The sequence below is a fragment of the Onychomys torridus genome, chromosome 3 (assembly GCF_903995425.1).
Source record: "Onychomys torridus chromosome 3, mOncTor1.1, whole genome shotgun sequence".
NCBI lineage: Eukaryota > Metazoa > Chordata > Mammalia > Rodentia > Cricetidae > Onychomys > Onychomys torridus.
Genome location: NC_050445.1, coordinates 142,555,088 through 142,568,541, shown reverse-complemented (window position 1 = coordinate 142,568,541; position 13,454 = coordinate 142,555,088). Strand labels below are relative to the sequence as shown.

The window sequence follows — 13,454 nt, the reverse complement described above, 5'->3', positions numbered from 1 at the left end:
CACGTGTCTGGATGCCCTTGTCCAAATTCTGGAGTGCATTGGAACACACTGGGCACTTTAAAGGACAGGCATGTTCTATGAGCTTTGTTTAAATCATATTGGAAACTATTAGAGGCTGATACTCTAATTTTAAAAAAAAAAGTAAATTTTGAAAACTATGAAGACTATGAAAACCACAAGGTATTCATTTACTTAGAAGATAAACTAAATTTTCCTTTTAGGTTTTCTACAGAAATTTTCTACAGAAATCACTTCTTAGGTCTCACCTTAAAAGAAAATTAGTGTAATTAATTCAATGTTGTTCTTCTGACACAAAATAACCCCATAGTTTTGTGTGCCTAAAATCCTTACTGCTAGAAATTCTTTAGTTTTGACTTACAAGTATTTTCAATATTTATTTATTTTATGTTAAAATGCATCCATCGGGAGGCAGAGAAAGGCAGATCTTTGTGAGTTCGAGGCCAGCCTGGTCTACAGAGTGAGATCCAGGAAAGGTGCAAAGCTACACAGGGAAACCCTGCCTTGAAACTCGCTCCCCCCCCAAAAAAAATGCATTTAACTATCAAATAGTTGATGCCTTGACCATTATGATCAGGTCAACTTACAAATGACCGAATGGGAGCCTTTAGAAGAGGATAGGATGGAACTATGATGTTCTGGGTCAGACACTGCTATTTCCTATTGAGTCAGAATTATCTGGGCATTTCTTTCAACATGTAAGGGCATTTCTTTTTTGGAGAGATATCTGTGAAATTACCTCTAAGATAATTACAATTATCTTATACAATAATTAAAATAGATTATACAATAATATAACATAAAAACGGGGAAAGCAACAAAAGAGGGCTAATTTCCAACTTCACCAAGTTAAGAAAAAAATCTTTTAAAGAAAAGCCAAGAAGATGGCTGACTGGATAAAGCACTTCTCAGTAGGACACGAGGAAAGAAGATGGCCCTTCCCTACAGGGATTGTGCGCTTCTGCCTCTTTCTAAGTAAGAAAAAGATTTCAATTGGTGGCTGAACAAAGCCTGCCCCCCATGTGTGGGGGCCACATCTAATCAACTGAGACCTCACAGAGCAAAAAGGCCAAATTCTGCCTGACTTTTGAGCTGAGAGGTCAGGTTGTGTCAGCCTTGCTCTTGGATGAAAGCATCACAGTCTTTGGATCTGAGGTGCTGGAATTGGGACTGGAGATAACCTCATCGGCTGCCATGCTCCTTGGGCCATTGAGCTTGGAATGAGACCCTGTACCGGCTCCCTGGGGCTCCATCTCCATGACTGCAGATCTTAGGTTTAACCTTCTCATTCTTTCTTTCAAATATGTAACCAACCAAGCAAACAAATAACAACAGAGAAGGCGTGGCTGCTACTCTTACATCTAAAAACACTTTAATGGAGTCAAGTCGCTATTATTTGGTATCTCGGTTTGCTCACTGCACCCCGCTCATTCTGTGGCTAGCCATTTTAGCTATGTGGATTCCTTGCACTTGCTAATGAAAGTCTGCACAGGTTCACCTTCGCTATCTTTTTCTCCTGCAGCCGTCCCTGCTGGTACCAACGTCCATCCACCCTGCTCCGCACCTGGCTTTTAAAATGTTTCATGTTAGGTTGAAGAGCCTCAGAGTGGGAATCATATCTGTCTTGTTAATTAATGATTGACTACTCACTACCTTTGGCAATGAGTGACAGGTTAGTGTACAGGAATTATCCTGCTAGGTTTTATCCTTGCCTGGTTAATTATCTGATGGGCTTTCAAAGTAATATTTACGTGATAGGCATTGACAAGAAGCCAAAGATAAGAGGAATTAGTGACTTTGTGTTATCAGAACTTTATGGTCAGCAACAAAAGAATTGTAGAGCCATTGAAACTGTTTGTAAATTATATCGTATCTTATACAACTGTCATAGCAGTTTGGCTGAACATACCTATATTTACTGTTGCAGGAATATGTCAGAATCGGTGGAAATTAGAACTGGCCGGAGGCAAACTCAGACTGAGCAAGAGAGTGTATCCCCCTTAAACATATTATCACTGTGCCACAGTGATACGATACAGAGTGGTGGAAAGACTGGTATGTTCAACACAAGCCACAGTTAAACATAACCTTTCAAACATCACCATAGAAACCGCAGTGAACTTAGCACCCAGGCTTGAAGGGTGATCAGCCCAATTTGAGATTGCCCAGACCTACCCAGCTAAGATATCTCCATTTTAGTTTTTTGGTTTTTTTTTCATGTAGCAAGAAATAAAAAAGACAAACAGGAAATAGGACACAACTTCTCAGTAGCTCCCCTTCAAATTATTAAAACTCAGCTTTATAATCTGGGAAATGATATGGAAAGAGTCTTACTCAGGGAACTCACTTTCATCTTATATAGAGAGAAAGGGTCACATCTTTTCCTTCAAATTAACACACAGGCTCTGAGTTCAGCTTGTTTGTGGCCTATAAGCTTCATTATATTATTTTCCTTATTTCTACCCAATCTCAACTTCTGAAATTCCTATCTCGATGTGTCATTGAGCCAACAAATAAGTTTGTGTTAAGAGGGTGGTGTTAGCTGAAGGTGAGTGTTTTTCCGAGTCTGTGTTTCTGTCAATCAAATTTGCAGCTTCCTGTGGAAGGATGGGGGTTTGGAAGATGAACTGCAGGTTATAAATGATTCCTTATGTTCTTATGGTTCACACACATCATTGCTCCAACTTGTGTAGCCACTGCTCCAAGCTCTTGGTATTTTTCTCTAGTGTAAAACTGAAGTTATAGATTCAACATGTCTTCACTGATGTATTGTTGGGCATCTCTAATAAGGTTCCATTTCACATTTGTTGGTCTGCCTGGGTGGAGTGATATTTTGGATTAGGGGATCCTTGGCAAATGGGAGGGTTAAAAACTTGAGCTTTGTTTATGAACTTGGAAAGCACTTGGCTCTACACAAGCAGCCAGGTGGATGTACTTGACTTGACCTACCTCAGAAGCACCTGTTTCTCCCCCAATTACCTCTCTTCAATCACTTGTCCACAGTTGCACATCATGCCCAGAAATTTCTTGTCAACAATGATGAAGTGATGGGAGAGTTAAGCATCTGGGAACAAAGGGGAACCTCGATTTGTAAAACAGCTTATTGTTCAAGAGGGAAAGGACTAGTTCCCTTTCAAAGGATTGGCACATGAGGAACTGAATAGTTTTGTTTAGTTTGAAGCATAATTAGCTGCCTATAGGTTACTAGTCTTGGGTAATACTGCAGTTGTGTTGACTTTACCATTTCATAAAGGGGAACTTGAAATTCAATGTTCTCAGGAATGCCAGGATAAACATCTATTTTCACTCTTAAAATGGACTGTGATTAATTATGCTGCTAGGAACACCAACAAAGGTTAAAGCAGGTAATTCCAGGACCACTTTGTGGTGCCTTGCTCACATTCACAGTGGCCAGGGAAATACGCACATGCTCCCCGAGGCCTGCAGCTCTCACCAGCCAACTGATGGCGCAGACTTCCTCATTCTCTATTCCTTTTCTGAATGGATGCATTATGCAATTATATCAATGCCCATGATGCTAATATCACCCACATGTTATAATGATTTCTGAATTTCTCTCTACGTCTCTGTTCCCACTCACGCGTCTTGTTATGCATGTGGCCTACTGACGATAAATTCACCTCCTACTTTCTATGGACCCTAAATCCTCCTTGTCTATTTTGGTCCTTGTCTTGCAGTGCCTGCTTCACTTCCTCCTCTCTTCAATCCCTATCAGAACAGCTTCAATTCTAAGAAGTAGGATGAAAACCGAAGAGCGGTTGCCCATGTTGAGGCCCTTGACCTTGCCAGTCAGGATTGTCTTTGAGCAGTTTCTGTGGTTTGAGGTTTATTCCCCACCATTCTAAGTCTACCTTGCTGTTTTCTGTGGAATATAGGAATTATTATACTCATGACCTTTTTTTTTTAATAACATGGTCTTACTGTGTATCCTGGATTGGGCTTGATTTTCTTTTCTACCTGCAAAATTTCTAATCATTCCAACATTTCCAATCCCTAAAACACCTCCTTATTAAACTCTTTAGTAATGTTCTCATTCATACCATTAATGTGATTCCATAGAACACTGATTATAGTTCCAAAATAAATTATTGTTTGTTATCAATTGGCATTGACATCTATGTTTGCATATTCCTCTGAACAGATAGCCAGTTACATTTGGTATTGTTCATGAGGTTGTCACAATAACTTGATACAGCCCGAAGACCCTCACAACATGCATTCTCTCATAGCCTGGAGTTATTTTTCTGCTACATCACTTATATTGGTTACAATAGTTACCTGTGTGCTTAGCTATTAAATCTTTGTCTTTCTGGTAATATGATTCAGCCATTTATATTTCCCTATTCATATCTACCACCTACCATAACACTAGTAGATTAGTAGATTAGTGTGCATTCAATAAAAAGCACCCTGAGTAAGTACAGCCATGGAACAGCAATGACCCACATAGTATTGAATCTCTCGGGTGATTGTAGGGACAGAAATTTGTACTACTGTCCTCACTGACCATAGAGCCACAGTCAACACTTCTAAAACAAAAGACAGGCTGAGAAGAAGCATGCATACATAACAAACTTACTGAATAAGGTTTTATATGACTTGAACGAGCTCAGAGATTGAGACACAAAGGCCCTGAACTGCCCCTTTTAATTCTTAGATATCATGAGTGATGAACACAGAAATGAGACTGGACCAAATGTACGTGACCTCATGCTAACAGAGGAGATAACACAGCAAAGCATCTGTGTGTGATGCTTCTTTGTCTCTTTGTGTGATTTAACTGGCTCCTGACAACAAACCAAGACTCCTAGAATGAGATCCTTAGGTCTACTATCTGTTGAGATGAATCACAGGATTTTTTTTTTTTTTTTATAGCCAATGATTAGTCAGCTTCGCATCACTACCAAAAAATACCTGAGGCAGTGAATTTTATAAAGAGAACGTGTTTATTCAGTTCTTAAGCGTGTCAAAGTTCATTGGTTTGACCATTGGTGATGATGGCACTGGATATTCACCACACCAAGGCTGGGGCGCTTGTGTGTGGAAGATCTTAGATTTCCAAACAGGAAATCAAAGAGAGATATTGGTATTTCACAATCCCTTCTAAGGGGTATCTCCAAAACATAAGGATCTCCCACTGGGCCTTATCCAGCCAAGGATAAGCCATCTCCCAACAGCACCACCTTGTGGGCCAAGCATTAGTTATAATGGCCCCGGGGAGACTGCTCACATTCAAACCAAAGCAGCCAGCCCTGAGGGCTGCAGGGTTGCCTTTGCACAAGTGGGACTCTTGTTTCTATGACTCCTTCAAGAAACAAGAGCCCTTAGATTTTATGGCCCTCTTTGGTGAGAAAAGGGAGCAAGAAAATGGAAGACAGCATCTGCGGGCCTGTGATGTCCAGAGTGCAGTCATTCGGACAGATTGCCGAGACTCAATGTGGCAGGGTGTATCTAACTTTGTTCTTTTTCTTGTACATCCTTAGGCTCAACAGAACCCACTGAGAGTACAAACATGTGCCATATTGACCTTTCCTATGTTTATTTTAGGTATCATAGATGTGTTATTTTATGTTAACTGAAAGTAAGAAGTTTGCATTCACCCCCTGATATCTTGGTGTAGTATAAAGGCCATTAACTCAAGAATCTACTCCTGAATGAATCCACCTCCCTACCCCCTCTCCTTTCGTCCCTTCCTTCCTTATCCCCTTTCTTATTTCTTTCCACCTCCTCTTCTTTTCTCCACTCTTTCCATGTTTATTTCTCTCTTAGTATTTGATCCATCGTGCCTTTAAATACAGAAAATTGAACCCTATTTATAAATGATTTTCTTTTACGTTATGAGATTATAAAAGAATAACAGCATATTCAGTTATCCATAAAGTAAGTCTGTATTAAGATGTGTGTTCCACGAACACATTTTCCTTTTGAGGATCAGTATTGAGATAGCGTTTTGCAGAGATTTTTTTTTCCAAGTGTTCCTCCCTCGGTAGTGCTGCGTAGCAATTGCTGTCAGCCCCACATGGAGGATTTAAACAGTATGAACTCCTGCATGTCACACAACTCCTTTCTTTGTTTTTCCCTTCTTCCTGTCCAACTTGCACAGCCGCCTCCATGCAGGCCAGCATCCAGAGAACTTTTGCAGGAAGTTACCCCTGGCGAGGTAACAGGAGAGGCAGTGTAAAGTGATCAGTCCCATGAGCCTTGCTCCAAAAGGTAATTGATCTTCTGTTCTATGAGACTATAAAAGCATCGACAGAGTTAGCACGAGAGGAAGAAGGAAAGCGGAGCAGTAGGTAGCTGACTTCTGGTGGGAGGAGGAGAGAATGCTTCATTTAGAGTTACCTGTCAGGCGCTGGGACAAAATGGTGCCTACCATTTTGCTCAGTGCCCTTCTGCTTCATCTCGCTGATGCTGTGGCTTCAGAACCGTAAGGGAATTCTAAACTCTCTGTATCCAAGTACTGGCAATGCCATCTCATTAAATAGATTCCATGTTAAAATCTGGTTGGTTCATTATTCTATTTCAACTTCAGTGAGTGCGGGTTTGCCCTCCAAGTGTTGAGCTAAAACCATGTGCTGAGAATGGATGCCCTTAAGAGCCCATTGTTAGCATCTGTTTTATCATAATCCTGCCTGTGAAAACTGTACAGTTTGAGAAACCCTTCCAAAGCTCAAGTTGCTGTTTGTGGGCGGTCGACTTGACAGAGTGCTGACTGTTCTCTTTGTGCAGGCGATACATCCTGTGGGTTTCTTCTGTGGTACAGCGCTCTTCCCCAGAAAAAGCCTGCCTTCATCTTTTGAACCTCAACGAGTCTGTTTCCTTGAGCATCATCCTAGAATATGATGGATCCACCACAACTATTTTTGACCAGTCTGTGGAAATGGGGAACTTCTACGCTTGCATGAATTTCAAAGTGAGGCACCAAATTTAATGCAGCTGGAGTGCAAGTGGGAATGTGAACTTACTCTCTTAAAGTTGCTTTTGAATAACAAATCTTAATTTGGAGTGATTTGCAAAATCTAGGGGCGGGGGAATGTGAAAATTTCAAGAGAAGCAAAAAAAAAGAGAAAAATTTTAATGTGCAGCATATATTGATGCTGTTGTTGACAATTTTCTATTATAGGAAATGATAAGGTGATTGCTATTTTAAAGAATGAATGTGTTTCATGGAGTCTAAAAGGAAAATGAAGGTTAAGGGTGAAGGGTTTTGGTTCAGGACAACATGAAAAGAAAATAAACAAGAAGAAGACAGGAACCTGGATTTATTTTAAAAGACCCTTATACCGAGTTAAACGTTTTCAACAAGTGATCAGTGAGTTTTTTGTTAGAAAGTGAGGAGTTTACAAGGCTTGGACTGTCTGACCATCTAAATTAAGACACACAATCTTCCCATCTCTGCTCTTCTACATAAACAGGTGTCTCAGACATCCTCGGAGCAGTTGGCCTTTGTGACATTACTTGCTCAGGGAAACACTCTTAAAATCTCGGAAAGGAGAGCTGTAGCAATCGCTGCTGAGGAGAACGCAACTTTTGTGCAGACAGACACACCCATCTACAAACCTGGAGACACTGGTAATTCCCTTTCAAAACACATTCTCCAAATTAACGTATACAAGTTAGTAAAGCTTGTCTTTACTATCATTGACTGCTGCACCCCCATCATCTCTAGCTATGAGATGGTGTCCTTAGAGCAGGAGCTGATGTTCATAAGTTGTATACCCAGATCCTACTGACAAGGCTCCATGGTCCAGTGGTTACCAGCACAGAGCGCAATGCACAATGGTTTCTTCTAAACCATTGGTCCATAACATGCCTATTTGACAAGCCCGTTCATTTTCCTCTTCAAGCCAATTATTTCATCCTTGGAGTAGAGATAGTGAAAGTTTCTTGGGACTTTCAGGGAAGAGGTGAGAGTCATTGTACCAACAGTGCCAATCACAACAAAGCTGTCACCAGCAACATTTATGGGTTCTATTGTTCTATTTTTATATTCATTGATATAACACGTGAAAGTCAGGCAGAGCCTATCTGCTTTTTTACAGTTGTTCCAAACAATAATTCAAAGCAGCTTGCTTCAAATCTTGGCTCTGTTAATCAATGATTGACTTTTGACAAGTAAATTCTAATCTTTGAGATTTAATTTCTTCATTTGTAAAATTAAGGGTTTAGAGATGAAACCACCTGTGCATTCTGTCCTGATTTTTAAAAATAGCTGAAAATAGACTTTATTTTTGCTTAAAACAACAGACATTTATTATTTCTGGCAGTTGTAGAACCTGCTGATGCGATGGTGTCAGAAGTGGTTTCCTCCAAGGACTCTCTACTGTGCTCTGACTGACATGACCATGTCTGGGGCAGGGAAGTTCCTCCAAGGACTCTCTACTGTGCTCTGACTGACATGACCATGTCTGGGGCAGGGGAGTTCCTCCAAGGAGTCTCTACTGTGCTCTCACTGGCATGACCATGTCTGGGGCAGAGGAGTTCCTCCAAGGAGTCTCTACTGTGCTCTGAATGGCCAGCTTATGCATACTTCTTTCGCTTTTCTTTTATTATTAAAGTCAGCACACAAGACATTGAATTTCATTATGACATTTTCACATATAATATGGCAAAGATAATCCTTAAAGAGAGATGTTCACCTCCTGATATCCTCTTTACTGCTCTTATTAAAATATTAGAATGAGTGGTACATTCACAAGAGCCAACATCTTTCATTTGTAGTTCTGTTAAAATAACTTAATTTTGCTAGCATGGTCTTCAAGGAAAATTATACTTATCCCCTCCCATAAATGTTTCATAGTTGTGCTTCTGTGGATAATTCTGTCACTAAGTCTGTTCCAAGATATCCCAGTCTTACATCTTATGGCCAATAAGGTAAAAGTTTCTAACGGTAGCTGGTGTCAGCACTGGAGACAACAGGAATCATTAACAAAGGGACAATAAATACTATAAGAGACTTTCTCCCATGGACTCCTGACCTCAAAGGGTCAGAAGAGGGTGAGGGGAAGGGAATGCAGTATTCTGTGATGGAAAGCAATTGATTAAGTACGTATTTAAAAGCAATCGTGGCTGTAAGGTGGGAGTCACAAGAAGAACACTTTATGGCCTTGCCTCTGTCTTTTTAGTTCACTTTCGCATTGTGACACTGAACTCCTGGCTCAAACCTGTTGCCGACGTGGTGAGTCCATGATTTCTGATAGTACAATGACATTCAAATCCATTAACCAAATCTATTGCTATACAGAGCACCATTCGAGAATGTAAGTCAGCGTACTTCAGATGTCTGCACACCCATGCTTATTCCTGTACTATTCACGATAGCCAAGGTACAGAACCAGCTTAGACGTCCATCAGCAGACGGGTGGATAAAGCTGCTGTGGTGTATGTACATGGTGGAGTTTTATTCACCCATAAAGAATGGAATTAGAGTTCATTATGTTAGTTCAAATTAGCCATACTCAAAAGATAAATACTATGTTTTCTTTCATATGCATAGTTATATCCAAACATACACACACACACACACACACACACACACACACACACACACACACACACACACGAGACATGAAACAGGATATCAGGAAGGTAAAGAAATGGTTCTAAAGGGAGAAGGGACAGAGAGGATAGTGGGACAGAGAAGGAGAAAGTACCATGATTTCGCTCATATGGGAATCTAGACTTAGCTATATATTCACACACACACACACACACACACACACACACACACACACACACACACACACACACACAAGCAAAGGGGGAGAAGGGGGAGGTGGGCAGACAGGAGAGGGTAAAATGAAGTGAACCCAAGCATGATACAATGATATACATATGTGAAAACATCATAACCAAGTCCATTGTTTTATACACTCACTAAAACAAAATAATTAAAAAATAAACCTTGGGGACAATACTATTTGGCAAAAGAATATCTCACTGAAGTGTTAACCTGTGTTTTTTTCTTTTAGTACCCTTCAATCACCCTTCAGGTAAGACATCTACTTTCCATGTCCAGTTTAAATCATCCAGATTAGGAATGGTGTGCTTCTAGTTTTATGTAACTAATAACTAAGATGACTGAAACAAATGGTTAGAAGCAGGTTTAAAACATAATTTTAAAAACTCTGAAGATACCTAGGAATACTGATTTCTTGTCCATGAATCCTGAAGAGTAATATGCCGGGAATTTGAAAGCAGAAACTTGTTTATTATTCCCCACTGTATGTTATGGTTCTAAATCGTATCATCATTGATGAATAAACATATTTTATTGATTTTATTAGATGTCTTGCACTTATCATTTCATTGGTTTTGCTTACAGCTTGCTTGTAAATAGGAATCAGTCCCTGTGTTTTGGTTTTGGTTTTTGTTTTGTTTTGTTTGTTTGTCTCTGCATACAGTATGTACTGCCATTATTAGTTAACTCTGGAGGTTAATATGGAATCTAGGCTCACACTTCACAGTAATGTGGGCAAACACAGATACTCACAAACTTCTAACTGACCTGTCTAATATTTGGATGCCTTAAGCTTTTCATATTGGTAACATCCTTAAAATGACATGAATGAATTCCAGGTTAGCCTGTCTCCTGTTCTCTGCATTACTCAATAGTTTGCTTTCGTACCTGATCCAGCTACTGCTGTGTTCTGCTGAAAGAAACACAAAGCTTGATTAACATTGACTTAGATGAGTAAAAGGTCACCATTCACAAGTTACAATGTGTCCGTGTGGGCACTCAGAGCAGCACCAGTGTTACCGAGGGTGGTGGAGTGGAGTGTTTTAGCCTCAATGCACATGAAGTCTGGTAGTTTAGAAGTAATTTATTCTTCTCCGTGATATCCACTCACATGCAAGCCAGTGTAGAGTCTCGTGGGCAGCCCTGAAGGAAAAGAGGTCTAGGATATTGAATATTCTAAACTTTAAAGTGGAGGAAAACAATTCATTAAAACCTTTGAAATAGTCTGTGACAGTTTTGTTTCCTTACATAATCTGTTAAACACGATCTCTTTAAAGAAATCTTTTGAACACAATCTCTTCAATCAGAGTTGGAAAATGTAAACTATTTTTGGAAGTAAACTTGTGTGTGTGGCAAGGTGCTCACAGCAAATGAAGAAGATTGCATTCTGATAACTGTCCCTGCTTTTTAAAATCATAGAAATTTCACATAGTTGTTATTAGATAATCCATGACCAACTGTCCAGACCAGGTGGAAATTTCTGACAAAAATAATTTTAAATTTTTATTTTAATTAATTAAAAATAATATTTAATTAAAATTGGTGGTTATAAAATTCATAATTAATAATATATTGATTTAACTACATGGGTATTTTGCCAGCATGTAGGTATTTGCACTACATGCATGCAATACCTATAGAGGCCAAAAGGTGGCGTCCGATCCCCTAGAACTGGAGTTACAAATGCTTATGAGCCACCATGAAGGTGCTAGAACCTATGTCTTCTAGAAGAGCAACTAGTGCTCTTAACCACTGAGCTATCTCTCCAGCCCCTGTGAAAGTCATCTTAAATGTTTTGTTAGGATTAGTGTTCCCTTATATACTCACTGGTTATGAGTCCACTCTGCTTTGGAAACATAAAAATCAAAGGTGTCAGTTATAAATTATTTTTCATATGAATTTTAGTTTTAAGAGAAACATCGATTGAATTTGAATATGTTGGAGTAGTTACACGGATCTGAGGTCATTAATTAAGCATTATAGTAGTTCATTCTTTACTTCCAGTAACTATGAAGAACATTCACAATAAGGAAAGCATAATTTTCACACGCAACCTCTGATGGCCCTTTATTCACTGTTTTCAAGGATCCCGAAAACAACGTGATTTTCCAGTGGAAAAACGTGACCACTCTCAGAAACATCACCCAGCTCTCTTTCCTTCTGAGTTCAGAGCCAATGTTTGGGGATTACACGATCGTCATAAGAAAGCAATCAGAAATTACAGTGGTGCATCAATTCACCGTTAATCAAGATGGTAACCAAGTACTGCTTCTGATTCTCCTATAGACTTCAACACAACAGAACAAAACTTTTTGGACCCGGGAGAAAGCGCCTGAAGCCACATTGGGTCTCTGCTTCTTGCTTTTCTGTCGTGTCCTCAGTCCTTTTGCCCAACTCTCCCCTCACCTAAGAAATATCTCATTTTCTGAGAGTCAGATAACTCTCCTAGAAAAGATCGAAGAGCTAAAACATAAAAAAGGGTGAATTTTTGAGGCTAGCCAAAATAAACAAAAACAAACAAATAAACAAACCCCACAGAATAATTGCTCTTTAGTGAGGTACCATCACAGACCTCAGTGCACCTCAGGGCTCGTGGAGGAAAGCAGCATGCATGGAAACAGTTTGCTCCAGATGTCGGAGCTTTGCTGTCCAGGGTTGTCAGCTGAACTGTGTTTCTTTGTTTTCAGTATTGCCCAAATTTGAAGTTGAGATCAGTGCGCCAGGGACAATAACTATTGCGGACAATCAATTTCAAGTGGCTGCGTGTGCCAAGTAAGTGTTCACTCGGGTTTACCCCCACAGGGAAACTAAGGTAAGTTCGATCAGGAAGGGCTAGTTATACACTTACAGTAAACTTAGTGTAGAAAATTTTAAATGTTTGATAAATATAAAGAAAAGCATAAAAACAAACTACAGTATAGTCTACCAATTTCTATCATATTATAGCTGACTTTCCTCTAATACTTTGTGAAAATTTCCCCTGGTTGTATTTATTCTTTTCTTTCCAGTTTCTATCTATTCTAATTCCTTGCCTTGTAAGCATATCTTCATATGCAAAAGGCAATTTTACCTAATTATAGTTCTACTGTATAACACGTAATCTGTTACATTGTGGTTTCTAGTAATTTAAACATTGTTAGTAGGTGTCTTTTGAAAAACTGTGTAATAGCCTGGTTTAGAACTGAAAATTGTTTGCTTAAGAAGGATTTCACTAAAGGTAATTACCAAGTCAAAATGTATACTATTCTTTTAGTCTTTTAAATGTCATGTTGCTTACCTAACTCCAGCCACTGGTATGAAAGAACGTACTGGCTTCACTGAATCTTTACCATCACTGAGTGTTCTCATTTTTAAAAAGGAAGGGAGGGAGGGAGGGAGGGGAGGGAGGGAGGAAGGAAAATTAGCTATCAAAATTTCATAGAAATGAGGGAGTTTATAATTTAGTTTGAATTTATTTGAGTTCCCTAACATAAAAACATCCTATCTGCTCTTGGGAACATTTATTCTCTATTTGGGAAATTATTTCTGACACTCTTTATCCTTTTTGTGATATCTTTTTAAAATTTTTATAATAATGTAAAACAGCTAATATTTATTAGGTGTCAGCTATAAAAATTATTCCCACAATGTCATGAGATAGGGTTGTCATCAACTATTTTTATAGTGAAAGATAAGC

General features: G+C 39.3%; 1 protein-coding gene across 1 annotated transcript in view; it reads left to right on the top strand.

Annotated features, from left to right (window-relative positions):
* The first annotated feature begins 6,401 nt into the window (after window positions 1-6,401).
* LOC118580784 (ovostatin homolog) overlaps window positions 6,402-13,454 on the top strand; it is a 42,884-nt gene continuing 35,831 nt past the window's right edge. Inside the window, exons 1-7 of the mRNA XM_036182743.1 lie at window positions 6,402-6,466; window positions 6,769-6,952; window positions 7,455-7,611; window positions 9,165-9,217; window positions 10,011-10,031; window positions 11,864-12,032; window positions 12,466-12,550. Of these exons, the coding sequence (XP_036038636.1) occupies window positions 6,402-6,466; window positions 6,769-6,952; window positions 7,455-7,611; window positions 9,165-9,217; window positions 10,011-10,031; window positions 11,864-12,032; window positions 12,466-12,550 (734 nt within the window). The remainder of the gene's footprint in view (window positions 6,467-6,768; window positions 6,953-7,454; window positions 7,612-9,164; window positions 9,218-10,010; window positions 10,032-11,863; window positions 12,033-12,465; window positions 12,551-13,454) is intronic.